The sequence below is a fragment of the Leopardus geoffroyi genome, chromosome C3, assembly GCF_018350155.1.
Source record: "Leopardus geoffroyi isolate Oge1 chromosome C3, O.geoffroyi_Oge1_pat1.0, whole genome shotgun sequence".
Classification (NCBI taxonomy): Eukaryota; Metazoa; Chordata; class Mammalia; order Carnivora; family Felidae; genus Leopardus; species Leopardus geoffroyi.
Genome location: NC_059338.1, coordinates 28,409,828 through 28,437,442, shown reverse-complemented (window position 1 = coordinate 28,437,442; position 27,615 = coordinate 28,409,828). Strand labels below are relative to the sequence as shown.

General features: G+C 39.2%; 1 protein-coding gene and 1 pseudogene across 8 annotated transcripts in view; one reads left to right on the top strand and one right to left on the bottom strand.

Annotated features, from left to right (window-relative positions):
• Positions 1–27,615, top strand: part of PPP1R12B (protein phosphatase 1 regulatory subunit 12B) — a 222,571-nt gene that overhangs the window by 44,906 nt on the left and 150,050 nt on the right. For all 8 annotated transcript variants that reach the window (XM_045456461.1, XM_045456463.1, XM_045456459.1 and 5 more), the window contains exons 2-4: positions 13,690–13,820; positions 19,381–19,499; positions 26,572–26,731. In XM_045456461.1, coding sequence (XP_045312417.1) covers positions 13,690–13,820; positions 19,381–19,499; positions 26,572–26,731 — 410 coding nt within the window. The remainder of the gene's footprint in view (positions 1–13,689; positions 13,821–19,380; positions 19,500–26,571; positions 26,732–27,615) is intronic.
• Positions 20,636–20,783, bottom strand: LOC123587136 (annotated as a pseudogene).

The following is a 27,615-nucleotide window of genomic DNA, read 5'->3' as shown; positions in this document are numbered from 1 at the left end:
GATTTTTGCTGTATGGATTCTGAGATATTGGCTACCAGCTAACTGTGCCAGGACAAACTGGATGCTCACTGGATATGCTTAGGGATGAATATTAACATGATTGATTAGACTAAAAATAGGATATTTGAAGTTATTTTCATATTTAGTTACAGTCACATGTTTGTCATATAACCAGGAGATTTCTATCCTAGTTACACTAAATGTATTAGGTTCTGTTCTGTATTGTTAATAAGACCATTAAGCAAATATATATTGAATGCTTTCTGTGTGTAGAGCACTATTCTAGGCCCTGGGGATACAATTAGTAAGGCATAGTCTGCATAGAAGGAGGTCCCGGTCTGGTTGGGAAATTGCCAGAGATAACTACAGTAGAATGCAATGCACTATAATAGGCCCTTAGAAACACAGGTGGCGGTGACTACCTCTGCTAGGTTGGGAAGGACAGTCAAGGCAGGCTTCATAGAGGAGTAATGTTAAACTAAGTCTTTGTGGGAGGAGGGGACTAAAAAAAAAACCAAACAAAAAACTAAGTCTTTGAGACCATGTGGAAGCTCTAAGCAGGGAAGTACATTCCAGGCTTAGGAAATGGCAGGTATAAATGCATAGAGGTGTATGAAAGTGTGGCACGTTTGGAGAATTGTTATGGGAATGGTGTGCAATAGCTAGAAGCAACATGCATGAGCAGTTACACTATGCCAGTGACATGCTTAACATTACACATAGGAAGTCACATAGTCCTCATAACTTGACACTATGGGAAAACTATTATTGTTATTTCCATTTTAAAGATGAGGTAACCGAGGCAGAGAGAAGTTAAGTAACTTACCTATGGTCTTATAGCCATTAAATTTCGCAGCTAGCATTTGAACTCAAATTTTTTTTGCCAGTGCTCTAAATTGGGTGTCAGCACACTATAGCCATGGGCCAGATCCAGCCCGCTACCTGGTTTTGTACAGCCTATGAGCTGAAAATGGTTTTTGCATTTTTAATTAGTTGAAAACAGCAAAAAAAGAATAATATTTTGTGATATGTGAGACTTCCACGAAATTCAAATTTCAGGATCTATAAAATTTTATTGGAACACAGCCATACTCATTGGTGTAGTATTATGTAAGGCTGCTTTCATACTAAGGTGGCAGAGATGCGTATCTGCAAGAGTGTATATGACCTACAAAGCCTAAAATACTCAGTTTGTTTTCTAAAATAACACAGAGAGCGTGCATTGATAGCAATAGTTGGATTTATGTACTACTTACCTTTTTAAAAATCTGTTTTCATATTTGTTATCTCAACGTTTATTTATTTTTTTGGGACAGAGAGAGGCAGAGCATGAACGGGGGAGGGGCAGAGAGAGAGGGAGACACAGAATCGGAAACAGGCTCCAGGCTCTGAGCCATCAGCCCAGAGCCCGACGCGGGGCTCGAACTCCCGGACCGCGAGATCGTGACCTGGCTGAAGTCGGACGCTTAACCGACTGCGCCACCCAGGCGCCCCTCATATTTGTTATCTCATGTGTCCTCCTGTCAACCCTGAAATGAAAGGAAGGTTAAGTTTGATGGTGCTTTCTATCATACAGCCAGGAAACTCTATTGTAGGAAGACTGGGATGGGCTGTGACATTAAAGTTACACTCTTTTGCTTGTACAGTGTCTTGTAATGTCCCTCATTCTGTTCTGAAATTTGCCCTCTACCTCTGTCCTAGATATACAGTTGCTCAGAGCTGGGGCTCAAGGCCACTCCATAGATGAGACAGTTGAGATAGATTAAAAGAACAAGGTAACACACACTCTTTCCTTAACCTTCAGCACCTCTGCAACAGTGTCTGAAATTCTTTGCCTTGGCAACGTTCAACTTATTCTGAGCACACTGCCAGTGAAGTGCTTCAGGAGGCTTGTATTTGATTTCAGATAAGTAAGCACTTACCATCAAAGGAGACGGGGGGCATTTCTCATTTTCGTTTCCATAAAGGGATGCAATTGCATTGTTGGGCTACATGGAAAGTCTTTGACTTAACGGTAAATTTTGAATCCTTTTTTTAGGTTTTCACTTCCCCATTATTCTACCTTTAAAAGGTGAAGTTTTTACTTTTTTGCTATTCCTGGTCTTTTCTTGAGCTTAGGAATACTGCCTCTTTTTTTAAAAAAAAAAAAACATCTTTTTACATTTATTCATTTTTGAAAGACAGAGCATGAACTAGGGAGGGGCAGAGAGAGACAGAATCTGAAGCAGGCTCCAGGCTTTGAGCAGTCAGCACAGAGCAGCCCGATGCTGCTGCATCCAGCCCGATGCAGGACCCGAACCCACAAACCGTGAGATCATGACCTGAGCCGAAGTCATACGCTTAACCGACTGAGCCACCCAGGCGTCCCGGGAATGTTGCCTCTTAATCAGTAAACAACAGGAGCTTTCCTGGTGACCTCCGCACTACCACCAAGCTAGTCAGGGAGAGTGAAGTGTAACTCTTCTAGGTGTGACCTCAAGGGATGTTTGTCTTACCTGTTGCTCTTTATTATTCATTCCTCTATCCTATATCTAGGATATAGCGGTCTGAGGATTAAACTGTAGGCCACGTTACTTATATTATTGAGCTTGATGCTTTCAGGAAAAAACAAGTTATTTAGATTTCTAAAGTCTTAACCATTAGTGCCTTCTCTTTCAGCCCCAATAGTGAATTCATATTATCAGCAAAATTGATTATACCCAGATTTGGTCTGTTAAGGCCCAGCAGAAATAAGATGCTACCTTAAGAGAGGTCAACTATATTTCCACTGATAGCCAGCATTTCCTTGGCCACTGACAGTGCTGAGGTCAGAGCAGTGTAGGAAAACATTTCTGTGTCCCAGGGATTAGATGCCTCAGGGATGCTGAAATGCCTGAGGTGATGGATAGCACAAGTGTATACATTTATCAAAACTCAGTGAATGTGTACTTAAGATCTGTGCTTCTCACTGTATGTAAATTTTACTTCAAAAGAAAAAGAGTACTCCAAACAAGTTTTGAACTCTTGCTAATGACATGTTTGTGAGGTATTTGGGGACATTATTAAGAATGTCTGGGGCGCCTGGGTGGTGCAGTTGGTTAAGCGTCCGACTTCAGCCAGGTCACGATCTCGTGGTCCGTGAGTTCGAGCCCCGCGTCGGGCTCTGGGCTGATGGCTCAGAGCCTGGAGCCTGTTTCCGATTCTGTGTCTCCCTCTCTCTCTGCCCCTCCCCCGTTCATGCTCTGTCTCTCTCTGTCCCAAAAATAAATAAACGTTGGAAAAAAATATTCTTAAAAAAAAGAATGTCTGCAATGGGACAGACACCTGATGAAGTATAGCACAGTGTTAATGGTGGACTACAGGTCACGTTAGGGTAAATCGGTATTCACTGTGAAATTCTTTCAACTTTTCTGTATGTTCAAACATTTTCATAATAAAATATTTGGGAAGAATGCCTAAAGAGGATGGGCAAGTAATATAACTTGATAAAGCAGCGTAGGTATAAAACAGTAGAGAATGGTGGGGTGTGGGGCATCAGGTACTCATGCTCTGCTTAGAGAAGGTAACTGCTGCTCAACTTCAACTAATTGTTTCTTTGCATTGTCAGATATTCTAATTTTTTTTTAATGTTCATTTATTTTTGAGAGAGAACGAGAGTGTGCACGCATGTGAACAGGGGAGGGACAGAGAGACAGGGAGACAGAGGATCCGAAGCAGGCTCTAGGCTCTGTGTTGTCAGCACAGAGCCTGATGTGGGGCTCAAACCCATGAACCATGAGATCATAACCTGAGCTGAAGTTGGATGCTTAATTGACTGAGCCACCCAGGTACCTTGTTTTGTTTTTGTTTTTGTTTTTGTTTTTGTTTTTTTAAGTTTATTTTGAGAGAGAGCACTAAAGGAAGAGTGAGAAGGGCAGGGGCAGAGAGGAGACAGAGAATCCCAAGCAGGGTCCACGCTGACAGGGGGGCTCAATCCCACAAACCATGAGATCATGACCTGAGCCAAAATCAAGAGTTGGACGCTTACTGACTGAGCCACCCAGGTGCCCCCAGATACTCTAATTTTTTAAAAATCTTGAATGTGAAATTTTTAATGTGAAAAATCATTATTTTTAAAATACCACAAGGGCAAAACAAAATGCTTCTAATTTACCAACCTTCTTCTATCCCAAAGATTTTAATTTTAGAGGAAAAATTGGAGGTGTCCTCTTGGGTTGTAAAGTCACCATTGTTATCACTAACATGTGACTCTGAAGAGATTCCAGCAGTAGCTGAAGCTTTCTACCATAACCTCGATTCCCCTGTTCTGTGGGCTCCTGTACAGCAATGCTGTGCCAGGGCCATGCCACCGTATTCATGACACTGACCCAACAACGAAGCTTTGCTGGGGGAGGGGGGGGGAGGGCCTAAGAACAGCTGTGAGGTTGGGCTGGTTGGCATGTTTTCCCTGGGCTCACTTTAGGATTATTTAATAGGGAAAGGGCAGCAAGCACTACATGCTATCTTGCTGCTCAGATGTAGTTCCTGGATATAAGTCACTCAGGCTTTAACAGAAATTAGCACTAGGTAGGAATCAGCAACAGAAAAGACTTCTAAGACTTCCTTATATTCCCTGTTTTGGCTAAGTGGTGTCGCAGTCTACCCAGGGTCCTAAGCTCTCAAAAATCTTATCCTTTTTCACTGTAGGCATTCGAATCAGCTACACTGTCCCTTCTGCTTCAGGGAGGCTTCTTTTCAAGTCTGTCCCCTCCTCAATGTCTCTACAAGACCTCATCCTCTCTAGCCCTTGATTATAATTTTCTCAGTGGTGTCTTTGTTGTGAGTTTTTCCTGCCAGCAGTTCAATATTCATATTCCCACTACAGTTACCATTCTTTTTTTTTTTTTTTTTTTTTTTTTAATGTTTATTTCTTGAGAGGGAAAGAGAGAGAGTCAGAGAGAGACACACACACAGAATCCGAAGCAGGCTCCCGGCTCCGAGCTGTCAGCACAGAGCCCAACGTGGGGCTCAAACCCACAGACCATGAGATCATGACGTGAGCTGAAGTTGGATGCTTCACCGACTGAGCCACCCGGGTGCCCCCACAGTTATCATTCTTAAGATACAATTCTGGTTTAAAAAACTCAGCATCTCCCTGTTGCCTTCAGAGTAAAAGTTAAACTCTTTATCACGAGGTATAAGGACTTTCACTGCTGCCAATCTATCCTACCCGTCTTTGTTCCTTCCATCTCCCATGAACATTCTTCAGTATGGCAAATGAAGCCCTATTCAGATTTTTGTGTGTGCCCTCACCCCCATCTGAGTACATACATGCCAAACCTCTCACCATTCCAAAAAACTGTCTTTTTTTTTTTTCTTTTCTCCAGACCTTTTCCTTTTCTCCAATATTGCTGTTCCCTTTGCTTCTGGTTTTCTTCATCTCTGCTTTTTTAAACTGGCTGACTCCTTCCCTTTTATAAGTTAGGTGAATAATATCCATTCTCTGAAATGTTCCCCGTTACCCCCAAAGTTAGTGACTTCTTTCTCTGTGTTATAATACTTTGTACATATCACTCATTTTATATTAGAGTATGATTTCTGTTGGCGTGTATCATTTACATACCTCTTTCTACCACTAAATGGTAAAGCCTTCTTCATCTCTGATTCCTTTATCTCCCCTTGAGGACTATGTCTGGCATAGTATAAGCATCAGTAAATGTTTGTTACATGAATAAATGGAAAGATACTTCACAGTCAAGGAGCATATTACTAAGATAAATTCTTAACCTGTTCTTTGGTAATGTGAGTCAGTGTCAGATCCGGAACTTAAATCTGTCTTCTCAGATTTTCTGCCTGTGCTAACAATAGACTTGATGGACCCCTCTGTAGCCGTGACTGTGTTATGGCAAAACCCAGTAGGCAGCCCTTGAATTTCCTTTGCCAGCTGTAGGAGTCGTTCTTCCACTCCTGGCTCATTGTCTTCCCTTTCCTCTAATCCTTTTAATTTACTTCCTTTTCTTGTTAATAGAACCTGACTGTGGTCTGTTGGCACCTACTAGAACGTACATAGAGACTCTGCTATATTTATATTTATATTTATATTTATATTTATATTTATATTTATATTTATATTTATATTTAAGTATGTAATTCTTGCCCTGTCTTGTGTGAAAAGGAATGTTCCTGCTGAGTCTTAGAGACAAGGGTAGTGGTGGTGGTGGTGGAGGAGGAAGTAGTAGTAGTAATAATAATACTAACAGCAGCTAACACTTTCATGGTATTTACCCATATGCTGGACACTAAGTGTTTTTATGTCCATTAGCTCACTCGTAACCCCATGAAGTAGGTACCATGATTGGTATGATAATTTTATCGATGAGGGAATTGAAGCATACTGAGGTAATTTGTTTTAAGAACACAACACTACTAACCATTAGACCTGCGATTGGAGCCCAGGAAGTCTTTATTCGGTAGTGTGCCCTCTTAACCAGTGCACTGTACTGGGTAGGGGACCCTACGTGTGGGGAGACATGCCAGTAAGTGATATGGATTCTCATAGGACCAGCTTTGCCTGTGTAAAACTCTTGATGGAAATCAAATGTGCTGGGAAAATAGTAACCTCTTGTTCCAGTATCTCCTTTTAGGGATAAAATTTGCTGTATTGATTTATGCTTTATGAGAATTCAGTCTTCCTGTAATTTCTTTGTCGCTTTTACTCCTTACCTAACTCAGATCCCAGAATTGCCTTTCTTCTTTTCACAAGGCTTACTTGACAGCTATGGAGCACTGCCCGTGCCATAGCTTTCAGGCCGTACTCTTGCGGCTTATGAAACACTTGTTTATGGGCACGGAGTGATCTGGAGTTAAATAGTAAAATCCTTCTCCCTGGGACAGCAATTTACTCTACATGCCAAGTTGGCAGCAGAATAGACCTTTGGGGGGCTGTGGTTAAGACAGGTAGCCAAGATATGAGGGAGGTTTCTAATCCAGACTCATGTTAATAAACAGAGTGGTAACCAAAGCACTTTAATGGGATCTTTGTGTTTTGCATTTAGTCTTCGTCAAGAGTGACCAACTCAAATCAGCCAATTGACCACATTCCTCATATGAAATTATTGGAGAGTTAGACTAATATCAGTTTACCCTATATATGCTAAAGCAAAGTTATTTTTAGGAAGATAGTATCAGGTATTAAAAATGTTCCATGAGCCAAGTGGTATCTGGAGACTGGCCCATGAACTCTATTTTGGATGCCTCTAAATTGGTAAGTAGAAAACATTTAGGTGGTTCTGAATATGTGACCTTAAATAAGTCACTTAACTTTTCTGGGACTAGTTTCTCCATCTGTAACATGAAAAGTCCTAGTGTTTATTGCTTTAACTACCATGTTCTTTCCTTTTACATCCTTGTTTTAATATGCTTTTTCCAAGGAACTTCTTTTGATCAAGTCTGTTAAGATGAATCATCCCAATACTTAGTGTGCCTCAGCTCTTATGTGCAGAATTTGTAAGAAAATAACCTCAGCAAGGGCTTTCTTATTTCTGTAGAAGTATCTACAAGCTGTGGACACTCTTTTGACCTGAGAGGAACTCATGCTTGAGATTTTTACCATAATTACTAGGCCTCATTTATTGTTCCTCAAAATCAGGATTATCAACGAGTAATGAAACAGAGATTTGGACATTGGAACTCTAAAAGTTCTGTTTGAAGAGTAACCATGGACTTTAAGAAGATGCTGCTTCCATTTCTTGGGCCCTTTCTCCTTCTACTCAACTTTATAAAAACCTGTCTTGATCTAACAAGAGGTAGGTCAGATGTGTATAACCTTGTATGGTACAAAGTTGCCAAACTAATACCTGTAAGACAACGTAATGGGTCTTTCTTCATTCAAGTGGATAAATGCATGGAGAATGCAGAAGGTTGAAGGCAACATTTGAAGGGTCAGGCCTTGGGACATTTTAGAGTAGGCTTTATTGGCATCCAGAATGAACATATTTTTGATATCTAAATATTGTCAACCTTTAGACAATATGATATTTGCTCTTAACTGAAGGAAGGTGTTTTCTGGTCCCAAATTGTAAACGTTTACAGTCTTGTGGGTACTATGCCAATTTACTGAGAACACAATCTTAATCAGTATGACACTCCATGGAACATTCTTTACTTCTGCTGTTTCTCTTGGCTATCTCTCCTGAAAGGCTACAGATCAGTGTCCAGAGCCTGCCTGACCACTGAGTACATAATCAGATATAGTTCTCACCACCTGAGAGCCAAACTGTCTATGCCAGTGGGGTTGTGAGTCTTTCACACAGGGCTGACAGTTGCTGGAGTCACCTGTCATGTTGGAGCAGAATGCTATTCTGATTCTCACTTGAGTAGTAGTTATACTATGTCATGACATGATTGGAATAGAGAGACAGGTACTTGGAAGGAGTGACTCAAGCATTTGGATCTGTCTTAACTACTAATATATTAAAGCCCTCTCATAGTGATGATCTGTTGATGATTGAGATTTCCAAATTTACTAACTCCTTTACCACTGTTAATTTACTGGTATACATTCTTGTTCTGTGAGGAGGCGACCTCACTGGAGCAGGGGGACTTTGAGCTTTGAAATGTTGGGTTTCAGAGCAAACTCCTCATCAGTACTGCCATCCTAGTTTCAGTTTCAGTCAGCAGCCAGAATACTTTCAGCAAAATACTTAACGTGAGAACCACAGTCAGGTCTTTCAAGGCATTTGCTATTTGGACTAATGATTGGGGCGGAGGGGGGGGGGGTGTTCTAGAACTTTCTATTAAATGTAGTTGTCTTTTAAAAAGTGATATAATTAATGTTTTGACCACTTTTCATCTGGCAAAGAAGGGGTGAATCACAGCTCTAATGTTCATCAATACCAAGGAATAAGGATGAGGCAGACCCTTCAGGTTCTGACTTCCTATTCTCTGCCAATTGTGTTAGTTTTCTGTGGCTTTAGTAACAAATTACTGTAAATGTGGTGGCTTAACTTTATAAACAGAAATCTATTATTGCACAGGCTAGAATTTATAATCTGGAGGCTAGATGTGGGGAACTCAGGTGTTGTGAAGGCCACACTCCCTCTGTAGGTTCTAAGGGAATATTTGTTCTTTGCCTCTTCCAGCTTCTGGTGACTGTCAACGTTCCTTGACTTGTGGCCATATCACCTCAGTCTCTGTCTCTGTGGTCGCATTGCCTCCTCCCCTTGGGCTATTTCAAATTTCCCCCTTCCTGTCTCTTATAAGGACACTTGTCACTAGAGTTAGGGCCCACTTTGATAATTCAGGATGACCTTGTCATCTCAACATCCTTAATTATATCTGCAGAGACCCTTTCCGAGTAAGGTACATTCGTAGGTTTCAGGAACTAGGATATGGGCATAGCTTTTGGGGGGCCACCATTTAACACACTACACCACTGGAAAAGAGATACATGGACAATACATAATGGATGGGAGGCAGCAATATATAACATCCTTGACCTGGCCCTAGTCCATACATGGATGTGCTATATGATTTTGGTGGAATCACCTTGGGCATCCTAGACAGATCTTTGGGTGATTCTAGATATCTGAGAATCAACTAAATGTACAGAAAATGTGACTTTCTATGCATTTGGGCATTTATTCTTCCACTTAACAAATATCTGTGGAGGGCTTATTATGTGCCAAATGCTGTTCTAGGTGTTTGGGCTACATCAGTGAACCAGTAGCCTTTAGTGGAATTTATGTTCTAGCTTTGCTAGCAATGACTTGAGATGTTCATATAGGTGATTCAGGAATGTGGTGTTTGGCTGATGAATGTTTGTGTGAAAGAAATTATGCTCTTTGCTGTTATCTCCAAGCAGCTAGGGTTTTTAGCATAAAGTTGAAATTATATAATTTGGGGGATTATATAAATTTTGAATATATACCTTATATGTAAATAATAATATTAATTATAAAGTATTAATATAATTAATAATACTAATATTCAATTATTATTGAATTATGTAAATTTGGAGAGGCTAAAGGACAAAATAGTGACATGTATGGAATGGGGATATAATACAAAGATCATCATCTCCCAACACTTTTGTCAGCATGATTTGTTGAAATCAAGGCAAGCGTGAGCTGAAAAATCCAAACACGTAGATGTTATGCTTCCCCAAGCCCAGCTTCTAGTGTGTCATCTGCCTTGGCACCTGGAGCTGGGTTTGTGGGGAAGAGAGTTGTTCTGGGGCAAAGGTAGGTAGTTTTAGCAGTATTCTGATATACACGAGCAAGGTCAGCTCTTGGAGCCAGCGGCACTTGGTGGTGGTGACAGTTGCAGGCTATTTTGGGAATGGAGGAGGCTTTGTTTTGTAAGGCTTTCTCTGCACTCCCAGATTTAACTCTGGCACTGATCAACCATCAGCCACTTTTGTCTTTGATATAGAGAGAGAGCAATGTTAGGTACAGTATAGAGATCATAGTGCTCTTTTATCATTTTATTGGTGAAATCAAGTCTTTTTCTTTGGAGATAGCTTGTCATTGCCAAGGAAATGTGACATGCCGATTTTATGAAACTTTAAATTCTTATCTGGTAATTTTTCTAATATTTCTCTGGACCAATAATTAAATAATATCTCCTTTTGTTAAAGAGCTTAGAAGAACTTGTTATTTTAGTAATATTCTGTGTGTCCTCGGGATTGAAAAGCAGAAGGAAATGAACATAAGCCATAGCAGAAGGAATTGGGCTAAATGCAAAGAAGATATTCCCAGTGATGTCATGAGTAACATCAGAAACTTTTTTAGTATCTTTTGCCTGTTCAAGGAAAGGAAAAGACTCATCTGTCTGGAAGGTTCATTGCAGCTCTGCCTAGAGACATCGTGTTGGAGCCCACGGCCCTGGACCAGGTTTTACAGATGGGTGAATCTGCTCATCTACCGGGCTTCAGTCATGAATGAGTCAGCAGCACAGCTGCAGATGGAGTGGGCAGAAGGGCATCTAAATTTAGTCGTTATTCACTCGAGAAGGTTTTCAGTGATTATTTGTCTCTCCTTCATGGCTTTAGTCATATTCCTTCTTCTGGAGACCAAAACAAAAAAGAACAGAGAATGGTCACTCCAAGATATTTCATGAGAGCGAGTGCCCTACAACTCTGTTGAATGTCTCTGTGGATGATTCTCTTTCAGCTTAACCATTGATACATACTATTTTATTCACATTGTTCCTGAATTTGGGAACCTGCAGGATCCTTTACCCTAGAAAGGGAATTTTTTGAAGTCAGGCTTGATAAGCAAGCTCTAAAATCCTGATAGTTCAAAGACATTTTTAACCAAACTGCCTTCCTCCTAGAAGATACTGGAGGTGGGGGAGGGCAGTGATGGGTGAGGAGTTAGTACAGTTTGTGCTTTTTCGACAAGAAGTTGCGATTTGTTAAACTGGTGGCTTAAAAACAACAACAATGCCACAAAAGCCCATGAGGTAGGTGGTATTCTCATGCTGTAGATGAGTACACTGATACTCAGGTTACATACCTCACTCAAGGTTATCCGCATTGGCAGAGCTGGTATGCAATCCCAGGGCTGTCTGGCTTCAAAGCTGATGTTTTTAACAATATACTCTCCTTCACTTTGTGGAGGATATGGGGGATAATTTCACTCTTGACCTACTTTATTTTATTTGAGAGGATTCTTTGGAGATTGATGATCTGCCAAATTACATTGCAGATCAGGCCAGCTTTTTGTTATTGTCTTCCCAAACATCGTCACAATGTCATTCTTCTAAAAAATACTCTTTCAAGAATTTCAGATTTATAGATGAAAATATCACAAAACTGAAAAATAAAACTGAAGGGGTGATAGAGTGAGGGAGATTAAGAAAAGGAAGGGAGAGAAATAAGAGGAAAGGAAAGAGAAGTTTCTCCTGTTTGGTACCTGGACTCACTGGGCTTATTTTAGGCCCCCTGGGATTTGGTTGCTGTCATCATCAAAGAGCAAAGAATGATCTTGAAAACATTGGCTTCCAAAAGTCTGCCTGGTGGTGGTGTGGCCATCGGAGCTAAGTTTTTAGACTGTTGAGCTGAAGAAATTTTGCAACCAGGCAGGAAGCAGTTGACCCAGCTGTTTTAACGCAGGTTACGATGGCACATTTGACCTTCGTGATACAGGCCTTTGTTATTACATGGGCACGACACTTTCTTCTCCTTGGACTTCAGTACCTTTCTTAAAAGTACCCGTTTCCATCCTTTCACTTAAAAGTCTTTGTTAAGAGTTTTTCGCAAGGTACTCTGCAATGAGTTGGCCAAATCTTACTCTCTGGGGTTTGCAGACTGGCAGACATGCAATATATGAGAAGAATTTAGTGATAATAATAATGAAGTATTCTACATGGTAAAGAAGTAAAAAGTAAATTAGGAATGCTTGTAGAAGTTGATAAACCTAAGAGAACACACAGAAGAAATGTAACTTTTAGAGCTACTTATTGAAAAAGAGACCATTATGAATTGTGGCTATAAAAGTCATCTGGCTTCCAGAGGTCAGGTTAAAGGAATATATTCCATTGCATCAGATCAAATCTAGGCTGATATGTTAGCCAATCTCAGTAACTGTAAAAAGAGTATCAAATGGGAAAAATGAACAAAGGTGCTTTTTGTAACTAGGGTTACTCAGTTAAATTTTCATCCAGAGTGCATCAACCTTTGTTCATCCATGCCCCTGCTTCCAGGCAGTATTGACATGAGGTTTATCTCTGGAGGGAGTTCCCATAAGTTCTCTTGGTAAGATGTATACTACTTAAGTCCCTTATATATATTTAGAAAAGGGAGGAGTATTTTAATAGCCTGTACAGACAATTGTGGATACTCTTCTTGGATATTATATACTCAAACTCCCAACAAGTAGTAGTTTCTTAAATATTAGTTGCATTGCAGAATCTGAAACCGTGTGAATGGATTTTTCTTACTTTGTGACATTAAAAATAGGAGTCTCATTTGTTTCTAGGTTCTGAATTATTCCAACTGTTTTAGAACGATAAAAGCCCTGATAATGATTACCTTTATCAATGTGGGCATTGATCCTTTTTATTCTGTACATTTATTAAGACAGCCTTTTGGTCTGCAGATCTCATTGCTTTTTGTGGCTGTTTCTCCTAATTGTTGCTGTGTGATAGGCAGCTAAGGATCCCTATAACTATCCATAACTACAAACATACTTCGCCATATTGGTTGGAGCCATTCAGAAAATACATGAAAAGAAAATACGTTTCTTCAGTTTGAAGTGATCACCTCATCCTTTCTCACCAAAGCAGGGATTGTTTGGCAACCCTAGAATCTTAAACTATAGCTTCCCACTGAGGAAATTGCATTTGATTCTGTACGACTATTTTGTTTTAAAAGTCATAAGCCAATTAGTAGTTTCTAACGTGTCCTCTTTTTTATAGTATGATGATGAAACAGCTCAGCCATTTGAAGTACTTTAGAAATCACTTTCACAGTTAATCCTGATAGTACTGTAAATAAGATTAGGTGTCATTATACCTGTTTCACAGCTGGAATATTGAAGACAATTCAGGGGTTTGCATAAGATTACAAAGCTTACAAGTCACCCTCTGGACGCTGGTATCAGCAATTGCAAGAAATAGAAATTAATATATCATTACAACTAAAGTATTGTCAGTGCCCAGAGCAGTGTCTGGCACGTAGTAGAACTCAATAAGTACTTGTCGAGTGAATGAATGGACTTTTCTTTTCAGGCCTGTATTGATGAAAATTTGGACATGGTGAAGTTTCTGGTGGAGAACAGAGCCAATGTAAACCAGCAGGACAACGAGGGCTGGACACCCCTTCATGCAGCAGCTTCCTGTGGCTATCTCAACATAGCAGAGTGAGTCTCTGTGTGGGCTTGGACTCTTTGTAGGAATAGCCTTCTTTTCTTCTCTTAAAACTTTGAATTCATAAACAGTTGTAATTTCTATTACAAATTATAAAAACAGGAAGATGAATCTTTTTTAAGGAATAATTGATACTATTTTTTATATATAGCTGCTAAATCCAGTTTTTCAGTTGAAATTTTTTGTTTGCTTCTATTTTCAGGAAACTGATACATTTTGGCATACTTAGAGGTGGCTTCTGTCTGTTGCACTATCTGGGTCACTTTTTGAGCAACTATAACATATGTGGGCAGGCCTAGAAATTTTTTCTGGACTTCCTTGTAAACTTGTTTTACTGTTTAAGAAAAACATCAGTGGGGTGCCTAGGTGGCTCAGTTGGTTAAGCATCCGATTCTTGATTTTGGTTCAGGTCATGAGCTCACGGTTTGTGAGTCTGAGCCCCGCATCAAGCTCTGTGTGGACAGTGCAAAGCCTCCGTGGGATTCTCTGTCTGCTGTCTCCTCTCTCTGCCCCTCCCCTGCTCTCTCTCTATCTCAAAAATAAATAAATGAACATCAAAAAAAAGAAGAAAAAAATCAGTGTTCAGTACAAATGAAGGTGGAGAATGCCTGACATACTGATCATAATATCCATATGGTTAATAGCAGAAGAATGAGCCTAAACATGGAACAAAGGAAGGGTAGGGATTGGTATGTGTTTGTTCTCCACATTAGTTGAATGGTATGTTTATTAAGACACACAAGTAGCTCCTGACCTCCATGACAACTAGTTGCCCTTGCCTTGGGCAGAAGAATCCTGACCACATGGTATCTAGGATGTAAGAGGTACTAAATAAGTGTTAAATGAAGGAATGAAATTTATTTTTATTTTATTTGTTTATTTATTTTAAAGTAGTTTCTATGCCCAACATGGTCTAAGTCACGACCCCGAGATCAAGAGTTGCATGCTCCACTGACTGAGCCAGCCAGCCACCCAAGGTTATTTTTATTTTTATTTTTTTTAACTTTTTTTAATGTTTCTTTATTTTTGAGAGAGAAAGAGACAGAGTGTGAGCCAGGGAGGGGCAGAGAGGGAGACACAGAATCTGAAGCAGGCTTGAGTCTCTGAGCAGTCAGCACAGAGCCTGACACGCGGCTCGAACCCATGGACTGTAGATCATGACCGGAGCCGAAATTGGATGCCTAACCGACTGAGCCACCCAGGTGTCCCAGTTATTTTTAAATAGGAAAGAGACTTTGGCAGTTGAAACATCTTTAAAATGAGGCAACTGAGTGTTTTCTAGAGATGAGAGTAAATTTAGGTTGGTAAGGTAAATTCACTAAATAAAATGATATTCTGTGATCCTTTGAAAATCAGATGCTTGTTTTAAGACCCTTTTCCATATAATTAGAGCTCTATTATATTTCTCTTATTCAACAAACAGCAGGGAGAATTATGTTGGCAGCTATGTAGAGGCTTGGGAATGGCTTCCCGCAGAATCTGATTTACCCAGGTTTCCTGGGGGAGAGCCTGTGTCTCTGTTTTGCTTTCGAGCCAGGATGCTCAGTGGGAGAAGTTAAACAAAGGGAGAGTCAGAGCCAGAGAAACACTAGGCAGCAGCACTGGTGTTTGACTGGGCTGCTTGTTCTAAAAAGTGGACAACGGGATCAGCCCCAAAGCCAACAGAAGCAAACAATGCAGTTTTCTTCAGTCTCGGTTCTTTACCCTGTTCTCAGTCACCTCTTCATCCCTTAGACTGTCCTCTTCTCAGAGTCTCCTAGAAAAGGCTCTGATTCTCAGCCTTACCCACTAATGCCAACAATCTGATGTCTAAGAGTTAAGGTGGCTTCCTCCTAGATTTCAATTTTTACTTAAAAAATTTGTCTAAGAAATAGTTGTAGAACATGTTAGCACCTCATTTTTTATATTTCATTATTTGTTCAGGTGGCTTGATTGTGATTTCTGAGTTGCCAAATCTCATTACATCCAAGAATTTCACTTTTTTTCCGTTGGCAGGTAACTAGCAGAGCTCATGCTTAGAATTAGGATCACTTGTGTTGGCATTATCCATGGAGTCTCTTTTTTCTCTTTTTGTGAAGCTGAGTACAGAGAATGATTGTAAATGCTTTTTTACAGTGGTTTCTTTAATTCATCTTTCTGGATGAACACGGTTCCTTTGGAAATAAGTTCAAAATTTAACAATCTCCTGCCCAAATAAATATTACCTTGAGTGAAAGGAATCAGTGAGAGTTACTATTTCCTCATACAAATTATTTCTCATTAGTCAAATGAAAGTCTGACCAGGAGAGAGATGATCTAGACTAGAATTTGTTGCATGGGTGAGGTGGTGGTAGGGATGGCTTTCTTTAATTTATCTTTCATTGTGCATATCATTATGAGAAAGTTTGATCTTGAAATTATTTATTTATTTATTTGCATTATGTAGCACTATTTTCTGTACAATGGAAAAAAAACCCTCACTGCTTATATTACTCATTTTGGTTACTTTACCTTTGGGCCTGTGAACAATGTTTTAGATAAGATTAGCCCTTGGTCATTTTGTCTTTTTTTGGTATCTTAAATTTTGCATTCTTATCCTCAGAATCATCAGAATTCCAAATTTCAAGGGAGTAGAGACAAATAAAAGGCAGATTAGCTTTCTAGGAAGACTCCAACTGCATTCGATTTCATGTTCCATTATCTTTTTGTCTCATATTTGAACTTGGTATGATATGTTTTTAAAAACAGGTTTAGAGGCTATTATTTTTCTCATTTTAATTTGAGCTCAGGCTTACTGCTAGTTAGCAGGATGTTTTATATTTTTATTACCAGTAAGTGTTTAACTTAGAAACAGCAGATTGACCCAAGGGTACAGCATTTAGTTTGGCTTTATAGTTTATTGGGATGTTAATTTATTCTGAGTTTTTAAACACATTAAATTTTCTTTCTTCCTCCTTTAGATATTAGTATTTTTACTAATATATTAGTGATGAGTAAGGAAGAATAGGGAGGCTTTATTTTCTAAAGGGCATATTTATTTTGCTAGTTGGTATTTCTGAGTCTCTGGATAACTGTAAAGATTTTCAGGGGTAAAGTAAATATTACTCTATAGATTGATATTTATTTTTATACAGGTAAAAGTGTGAAACTAAACAGGTTTTTACTTTTTTTCCCCTAAAAATTGTCTAGGAAGGAAGCTTTGCTTAACAGTAATCCCTGAGTCATAGTGAGCCAGATTGCTTTCTAGAAATGAGTTTTCTTGATTATTGGCATAAGAACATGTCCGAAAAGGGAAAAACAGAGAGGCCTGTATAACCAAGTGACACTGTGACTGATCCAATAGGAGATGGAATAGATGTCAGAGCACAATAGTTAAGATGTTTCATTTATTTCAGGTAATATTTATGGAGTGCCAAGAGAAGAGAGATGATGTCACGATGTTCTGGCAATGATAACAGTGAGGAAGACACAGTTCTTGCCCTCAGGTAGCTTTCAGCCTGATTGGGCAGTGGCATCAATAGTGTCATGGCAGAGGTCCAGAATTAGCGCTGGGGAGGGATCAGGGGAGAGGGTGGAGTTTTAGGAAGGAGACAGAAAGTTCAGTTGTTGAGAACAGGCAAAGGCTACATGAAGGCAAAAGAATTTTAAATGGACCTTGAAAGATATGGAAAGTTTCTAGAAGGGAAAGGATAAAGAGAGGGTGTTTCATTCAGTTAGAGGAAACTAGTTAAGCTTTGGAGGAGAGCTGAGTGAGAGTGGGATGTGTTTGGGAACATTAAGTGGTCCAATTTGATGAGAGTATAGGGTATAGTTCACTACAAAAAGCTTTTATTGAGCGCTTACTGTGTAGATTATTTCCATTTTGATTTTTCAGGGTGATTTTTCAGTTGTAGTTGAATGTTCCCCTGGCCTGAAGTTGAGGAACCAGAAGAGAGAAGGTATTGAATATATAGAAATGAAGGAGTAATTGATGGACAGAGGATTGGTACTTGATAGAACTAAGAATGCAAAGAGAGGATATTAACCTTTGAATTGAAAAAAGTCTGTCTTCCTCTGAGACTGAGGGAAGGACAGAGACTGCTGAAATCAGATGAATTGTGAATGCGTTTGCACTTTATATATGTGCAATTGATCTATAAATTAAAAACATTTATTGAGGCTCTGTTATACCATGTAGTAGGCATTAAGAAAGCAAAAACATGATTTTAATATAGTCTTCATTAATTCTTTCTCTTTTGCTAACTCTCTGAAGAGAGAATGACCATATATTGATTATCTTTTGAAAATCTCCTATGGTATCTAAAATGTGATGCCTTAAACATAGTAGGGGTCCAATAAATGCTCACCAAATCGTTGAAATCTGATTTAAATAGTTTTTTTTCTCCTTTAAATACTTTTGAATATTTGTTAGAGTTCCTAGCATTACTGGGATTCTCACTGGCCCCAAAGCACTTGATCTAGTGAACAGATGAACTAGACTTGAAGATGGAAGACTGGGGCCGTCACCTCTGTCATTTGCCACCTATGTGATTTTAAGAAAATTACTCAACATAGATGAGCCTCAATTTCTTGTGGAGGTAGTACTACCCATATTGTCTACTTCATAAAATTATCTGACTCATTATGTAATTTTATGTGAAAGCACTTCGGAAATCAAAAAAGATCCATTTAAGCCATTAAAATGATCAGACCTGGGGCGCCTGGGTGGCTCAGTCGGTTAAGCGTCTGACTTTGGCTCAGGTCATGATCTCGCGGTTTGTGAGTTTGAGCCCCGCGTCGGGCTCTGTGCCGACAGCTTGGGGCCTGGACCTTGCTTCAGATTCTGTGTCTCCCTCTCTCTCTGCCCCTCCCCTGCTCATGCTGTCTCTCTCTGTCTCAAAAATAAATAAAACATTAAAAAAATTTTTTTTTAATTATCAGACCTTTCTTCCTCAGAATTGAGTATTGCATTTCAATACAGAATCTATTTAGAATTTAACTATTTATTTCTTTAGTAATTTAGTTTCCTTGTAGAGTGTAGAAGGTTTCATGTAGATGTATGGTTGAAGAGAGAGGTATTGTGGAGACACGATTTACGCAGATTCATGCACATTTTAATTCATTATTTTTCTATTTTCATACCCCAGCACTACTTAATATATTCTAATGTGGCATTGAGAAAGTTTTTGTGAGAATTACTTCTTTACATACCTTCTGAGAGCTCTCATTCTCAATATTACAAGTGTAATAAATCCTTTTGGGAATCTGTTTGGACCTCAGGGATGGTAGGTGAATTCTTAGAGCTGTATGTCTTCCTTATGGTATTTAGAAAGTCTCTTGCTATCCAATAAGAGTGAGAGGGTGGAAGTTAGGACTATGAGTGTGAAAGAAATCTTGTTTGTTGGCATTGTTCATCAGGAAATAGAGACACTTCCAGTCCTAATTATTGAAGGTTAATGGAGTTAGAAATTAATAATGGAACACATCATCTGGGACCATATTTAAAACCTCAAAACAGTGGCCTCACTCATATGCGTGAGTTTAAATTGATATCAGATTGACAGATAATATAGATCCTGGATCTTGTCTACACAGGTATTTCATTAACCATGGAGCCAGTGTGGGTATTGTGAATAGTGAAGGTGAAGTCCCCTCTGACCTTGCAGAAGAGCCTGCCATGAAGGATCTTCTTCTGGAACAAGTGAAGAAGCAAGGTAAAAAAAAAACTAAGCAATTAGAGGGGGCCAGGAGAGACTCTCAAACATTGCCACTTAGAAAATAATCCATTTGCTGTAAAGAGCTTTTCATCATCATATGATAGGAGAGGATTAGATCTGTCTGTACAGTATTAGTCATCAATTACCAGTGTTGTGTGTCCTCTTAAGAATTCACATAAGAATGGTTCAAATGCCAAAAGGATGAGCAGTCATTCCTTGTTTTTGACATATCTGAGGATGTATACCCATTGTATAGTTGGGAGTGACCTGATGATTTTGATAATACAAATTGGACTGACGAGGAGCATGAACGTTTCTGAGTATACATGGTATTGGATTTTGCTAGACATTATGACATCTAAAGAAAGGATGATATATAATATAAATTTGAATATGGGCCAAATTCTGTTTATGACTTAATTTTCAGAAGAATCCATATCAGAGAATAAGCCAGAATTTTTCTGAAGGTCTCTAGGTTCTTTTAAAAAAATATATTGCAGATAGTCAGATAGCAGGGAGGACAGGTTTTAGGAAGTTTACTAGAACCATCAAGAAACTTTGTGGACCTGATTTATAGTGAATTTTAGTCTTTCCATTAAACTGCCTTACCCACAGTCTGCACTTATGCCAAAAGACTTAGCTCCAGTGGCCTTTCCTGATGTGATCCTTTAGAACAGGCAGGCCAATTCTGGCCACATCCATTTGTTTACATAACACCCAAAGCTGCATTTGCACTACCACAGAAGACTTGAACAGACTGAATGTCTCACAAAGCTGAAAATATTTGATATCTGGCTTTTTATGGAAAATATGCCAATGCCTACCTTAAAATAATGATGTTCTAGGGCAGTAAATACTTGTTTTTACTGCCTTCCTGTGTATAATTTTTGTGCCCTTTGAATTAAAGAACTTTATACTTAGTTTACCATTCAGTCCCAGTCAGCCTTATCCGGAGATTGGCATCACAGTATACAAAAACTTTTTTTTTTTTTTTTTTTTAATTTTTTTTTTCAACGTTTATTCATTTTTGGGACAGAGAGAGACAGAGCATGAACGGGGGAGGGGCAGAGAGAGAGGGAGACACAGAATCGGAAACAGGCTCCAGGCTCTGAGCCATCAGCCCAGAGCCCGACGCGGGGCTCGAACTCACGGACCGCGAGATCGTGACCTGGCTGAAGTCGGACGCCTAACCGACTGCGCCACCCAGGTGCCCCCAAAAACTTTTTTTTTAAACAAACTGAGATTTTACACTTGATCTTAGCCAAAAGGCCGAGAAGCGATACAAACTGAGATTTTAAAAATAGCTTTAAGAAACAAACTTTTCTATTTTGATTTCTGACTCTTCAGTTAAGGAATATGCTCTGTTAGAAGAGGTATTCAAATGTGTGCTTAACTTTGCAGCGTGACAGTTCACTCTTTCCATGGAATTCTGGTATGTTATAAATTAGATACTCCTTTCAATCCAACAAGAAGGTGTAACAGTCATAAATACATATGCACCCAACTTTGGAACACCTAAATGTATTAAATAAATACTGACAGATCTGAAGGAAAAATAGATTTATTGTATTATTGTCTATTTTGACAATAGGGGGACTTTCAACAATGGATAGGTCATCCAAACAGAAAACCAACAAGGAAACATTGGACTTGAGCTATACTTTAGACCCTATGGACCTAATAGACATATACAGAACATTCCATCAATAACAGGAGGAAAACTGGAAAATTCACAAATATGTGGGGATTAAACAACATGTTACTGAACAACCAGTGGGTCAAAGAAAAAATCAAAGGAAAAATTTAAAAACATCTTGAAGGGCGCCTAGGTGGCTCAGTCAGTTGGGCTCCAACTTTGGCTCAGGTCATGATCTCATGGTTCATGAGTTCAAGCCCCGTGTCAGGCTCTGTGCTAATAGCACAGAGCCTAGAGCTTGCTTCAGATTCTGTGTCTCCCTCTCTCTCTGCCCCTCCCCTGTTCGTGCTCTGTCTCTCTCTCAAAAAAATAAAAATTTAAAAAAATTTAAAAATATCTTAAAACAAACAGAAATGGAAATACAACATGTTAAAACATGTTTTACATGCAACAAAAGCTTTTCTTAGAGGGAAGTTTATAGTGATAAATGCTTACATTAGGAGAAAAGAAATAATCTTAAATATACAACTCACCTTTACATCTCAGAGAACTAGAAAAAGGAAGAAACTAAGCCCAAAGTTAGCAGAAGGAAGGAAATAACAAAGAGCAGAGCAGAAATAAGTGAAACAGGGACCAGAAAAAAACAATAGAAAAGATCAATGAAACTAAGAGCTGTTTTTTTGAAGAGATAAATAAAATTGACAAACCTTTAGCTAGACTAAGAAAAAAAAGACTGAAATAAATAAAATCAAATGAAAGAAGAGGTATTACAACTGATACCACAGAAGTGCAAAACATCATAAGAGGCTACTGTGAACAACTATGCCAACAAATTGGATAACCTAGAAGAAATGGATAAATTCCTAGAAATATACAACCTACCAAGACTGAATCGGGAAAAAATAGAAAATCTGAACACATCGATAAGAAGGAGATTGAGTCAATAATCAAACAACGAGGGGCGCCTGGGTGGCGCAGTCGGTTAAGCGTCCGACTTCAGCCAGGTCACGATCTCGCGGTCCGCGGTCCGTGAGTTCGAGCCCCGTGTCGGGCTCTGGGCCGATGGCTCAGAGCCTGGAGCCTGTTTCCGATTCTGTGTCTCCCTCTCTCTCTGCCCCTCCCCCGTTCATGCTCGGTCTCTCTCTGTCCCAAAAATAAATAAACGTTGAAAAAAAAAAAAAAAATCAGACAACGAGAAAATCTCAAAACCATGTGGTTTCTCTGGTGAATTCTACCAAACATTTAAAGAAGAATACATACCAAGCTTTCTCAAACTCTTTCAAAAAAATTGAAGAGGAGGGAACATTCTCAAATTCATTTTATGAGGACAGCTTTATCATTATATCAAAGCCAGATAAGGACAGTACAAGAAAGGGAAACTATAGGCCAATATCCCTGATGAATATAGATGCAGAAATTCTCAACAGAATATTAGTAAACCAAATTCAACAGCACAAGAAAGCTAATACACTATTACCAAGTGGGATTTACCTCTGAAATTCAAGGATGGTTCAATATACATAAATATGATATACAACAATAGAATGAAAGGTAAAAATTGCATGATCATTTCAACAGATGCAGAAAAAGCATTCGACAAAAGACAACAACGTTTCATGATAAAAATTTGAACAAACTGGATATAGAAAGAATGTACCTCAACATTATAAAGTCCGTATATGGGGGCACCTGGGTGGCTCAGTCGGTTAAATGTCTGACTCTTGATTTTGAGTCAGGTCGCGATCTTGACTCAGGTCACGATCTTGCAGTTTATGGGATCAAGTCCCACAATGGGCTCTGCGCTGACAGCATGGAACCTGCTTGAGATCCTCTCTCTCCCCCTCTGCTCTTCCCCTGCACATGCACGCATGCTCTCTTCTCTCAAAATAAATAAATAAACTTTACAAAATGGGCAGAGGATCAAAATCCTCAAGGAGAAAGCAGGTCTCTTTGACCTTGGCCGCAGCAACTTCTTACTCAACACGTCTCTGGAGGCAAAGGAAACAAAAACAAAAATGAACTACTCGGACCTCATCAAAATAAAAAGCTTCTGCAGAGCGAAGGGAACAGTCAGCAAAACTAAAAGGCAACTGACAGAATGGAAGAAAGTATTTGCAAATGACATATCAGATAAAGGGTTAGGATCCAAAATTTATAAAGAACTTATCAAACTCAACACCCAAAAAACAAATAATCCAGTGAAGAAATGGGCAAAAGACATAAGTAGATACTTCTCCAAAAAAGACATCCAGATAGCCAACCGACGCATGATAAAATGCTCAATATAACTTACCATCAGGGAAATACAAATCAAAACCACAATGAGATACCACCTCACACCTGTCAGAATGGCTAACATTAATAACTCAGGCAACAACAGATGTTGGCGAGGATGCAGAGAAAGAGGATCTCTTTTGAACCGCTGGTGGGAATGCAAACTGGGTGCAGCTACTCTGGAAAACAATTAAAATTAAAAATAGAAAAATTAAAAATTAAAAATAGAACTACCTTACGACCCAGCAATTGCACTACTAGGTATTTATCCAAGTGATACAGGTGTGCTATTTTGAAGGGACACATGCACCCCAATGTTTATAGCAGCACTATCAACAATAGCCAAAGTATGGAAAGAGCCCAAATGTCTATTGATGGATGAATGGATAAAGAAAATGAGGTGTATGTGTACACACATACACATACACAATGGAGTATTACTTGGCAATCAGAAAGAATGAAATCTTGCCATTTGCAACTACGTGGATGGAATTAAAGGGTATTATGCTAAGCGAAATTAGAGAAAGACAAATATCATATGACTTCACTCATATGAGGGCTTTAAGATACAAGACAGATGAACATAAGCGAAGGGAAGCAAAAATCATATAAAAACAGGGAGGGGGACAAAACATAAGAGGCTCTTAAATATGGAGAACAAACAGAGGGTTACTGGAGGGGTTGTGGGAGGGGGATGGGCTAAATGGGTAAGGGGCATTAAGGAATCTACTCCTGAAATCATCGTTGCACTATATGCTAACTAATTTGGATGTAAGTTAAAACAATAAATTAAATAAAATTTTTAAAAATGGGCAGAGGAACTGGATAGACATTTTTTCAAAGAAGACATACAAATAGCCAACAGGTTATGAGAAAATGTTCAATAGCACTAATCATCAGGGAAATGCAAATCAAAACCACTGTGAGATATCACCTTACACCTGTTTGAATGGCTGTCATCAAAAAGACAAGAAATAGTGTTGGTGAGGCTGTGGAGGAAAGGGAACTCTTGTACACGTTTGGTGTGAATGTATATTAGTACAGTCACTATGGAAAACTGTATGGAATTTCCTCAAAAAATTAAAAATAGTACTGCCATATGATCCAGCAGTTCCACTTCATGGTATATATCCAAAGGAAATAAAAGTAAGATCTTAAAGAGAAACCTGTACTCCCATTTTCAATGCATCATTATTCACAATAGCCAAGATATGGAAGGAACCTAAGTGTCATTCTATGGATGAATGGATAAAGATATTTTATTTATATATACATATATATATATATATATATATATACACACACACACACACACACGCACACACACATATATATACACACACGTATGTATGTGTATATATATAACATACATATATATGTATACATATAACGTACATATATATGTATATATATATAACGTACATATATATGTGTATATATATGTGTGTGTGTGTATAATGGAATATTATCCAGCCATGAGAAAGGAGGAAATATTGCTCTGTACAACATGGATGGCCTTATGCTAAGTGAAATAAGGGCGTCATGCTAAGTGAAATAAGTCAGACAAAGAAAGAAACAAATATTGTATGATATCATAGAAATGGAGAGTGGAATAGTGGTGTCCGGGGGGCTGGGGGTGGGGATGAATGGGGAGATATTGGTCAAAGAAAGGGTACAGACTTCCAGTTATAAAATAAGTTCTGGGGATCTAATGTACAGCATGGTAACTATAATTAACAATATTACGAACTTGAAAGTTGCTAGGCGATCTTAAATGTTCCCAGCACAAAAAAGAAATGGTAATTTTGAGAGGTGATGCGGTTGTTAACTAACTTTATTGTAGTGATCATTTTGCAGTATGTCAGTGTCAAATCAACATGTTGTAAAAACTAACTTACATAGTATTATATATCTATCATATCTCAGTGACACTGGGAAAAAAAGAAATAAAATAAATTGTTTACCCTTTCACCCTGTCTGTCCCCCCAAATCAGACAGGTAATCCTTGGATAGTTCACAGGTTCTCATTTAGGAAGTGAGTTGGAAGAGAGTAGACCAAACACAGAGAAAGCCTGCTTGTGGGTATAAAACTCTTTGGATGGGTATGTTTGTATTTGGGACATGTAATTATCTTACATAAGGGGGAATGCCCCACCTTTGTCCCTTTTCACTGGCACAGATGTTGGAGAGTTGGTGGCTAAAAGGAGGAACTTTTGGGAGTTCCTCCATAATGTTTTAAAGTGAAACAAAAGCTAAATTCCCTTGGAAGTTTAACTACACATGACCTACTCAGCTACTCTAGATTCTATAGCTTCAGGTCAGTATATTTCCCTTGATATGGAATTGAACATTAGAGATAGATTATTTTTTTAAAGTATATCATACCTGAAACCAAGATTTTTAAAAAAATACTTATTTATTTTGGGGGGAGTGTACGTGGGGGAGAAGCAGAGAGAGGGGACAGAGGATCCAAAGTGGCCTCTGGACTGACAGGCTGACAGCAGGTAGCCCGATTGGGGCTTGAACTTACAGACCTTGAGATCATGACCTGAGCCAAAGTCGGACGCTCAACCGACTGCCATCCAGATGCCCCATGAAACCAAGATTTTTGGTTACCAATCTTATGGTGTAGTAAGTGGAAAAGAGCAACAGACAGAGACCTAGGATATCAGAGTTCTAGTGGCAGCTCTGATGTATTTTGTGGCCTTGAGCAAAGGCACCTTACCTTTCTATGCTTATTTCCTCATCTGTTAAATAGTGATAGTAATTTGTTATATTTACCTCAAAGGATTATTGGCCAACTAAAATGGTGTAACATGTAGAAGGTCTTTGAAGTGTACAGCATTGTGCAAATATTATAATACAAAACTAATGTTCTTTTGGTCTTTATGTTCTTAAAATTGAAAACAAGTTTAAGCACGTCCCTTTAATGGAACTGCCATCACATAGTATTTAAAATGATGATTTAACCCTGGTAAAACTACTACTATGTGTAAAAATGCCATTGTTCTTCTAAATAAGGAGTAAACTTGATGAATACCCAACTTGGTGACTAAACTGTTATTTGTGGTTTTATTTATGATGTGTTTAGAACCTAAGGAAAATATCCTGTCAGATTTAAATGGACCTACAGTAATGCTGGCTATCTGGTTTCTGCAGGAGTTGATCTAGAGCAGTCAAGAAAAGAAGAAGAACAACAGATGTTACAGGATGCCCGCCAGTGGCTCAACAGTGGGAAAATAGAAGATGTAAGGCAGCCTCGTTCAGGGGCCACAGCCCTCCATGTGGCGGCTGCCAAGGGCTACTCTGAGGTCCTCAGGTATGGTGCATTTACATCAATCAGGAATTTGGTAGACTGGGAGAAAACGAGCTGGGTTTTGGAAGCAGGGGGTGAGTTCGATTTCCAACTATGATGCAATTCTTTCTTTGTTGTTTTCTTCTCTGATCATGCAGTCTTTTCTTATGTTTTGCTGATATGAATCCATAGATGGTCCTCCCACCCTCCTACTATCACTTTAGCTTCTCACTGACGTGCATGATATAAAACAGAGTTGAGGTAGACTGGCCTAAGAGATGACCTTACATGACCTCTCTGGTTTATCACTACTTTCCCTGCAATCTTCACCTTTGGTGTCAGGTAATACAGGACAGAATCATTTCTGTCAGGTCATTTTGGTCCTTTTTGGACACAGATCATTTCTTTGGCTCTTTAGATGAACTTTACAGATACTGAGTGTGCAGTGTCCAGCTAGACTAGGAGAGTTTATCTTACATGAGGGATTTAGTTTCTACTCATCTGCCTGTTCCATTTTTCCTTACATCCACACATGCTGAATGTAGCTCTTGGTGCTTACTGTTGACAGGCTTTCCCAAATCGTGGGTAGCTAATAGCACTGTCTGTGTAGTCGTGGCCAGACTCTTCCAGTGCTTCATATTCCACCCACCGTGGGGTTTCCCTGGCCTGGTTGACGTTCTCTGGAGTTCTTTGTGTCTGGAGGCCCGTGATAAAGGGAACCTCATTCAGGCCAGTGCAGTTTGGGACCTCAGGAGTCCTACCTTTCTTCCTCCTTGTGCACAGATTATAGCTTTGTAGTTAGCACGAAGTCCCTGCAGATACTTTGCAGGGTTGTAAGTGTGACAGCCTACAGTGAAACTTACAGGGTCCTGGAAAGGCCAACTAGAAAGGTAGTAAGTAAAGTGCCC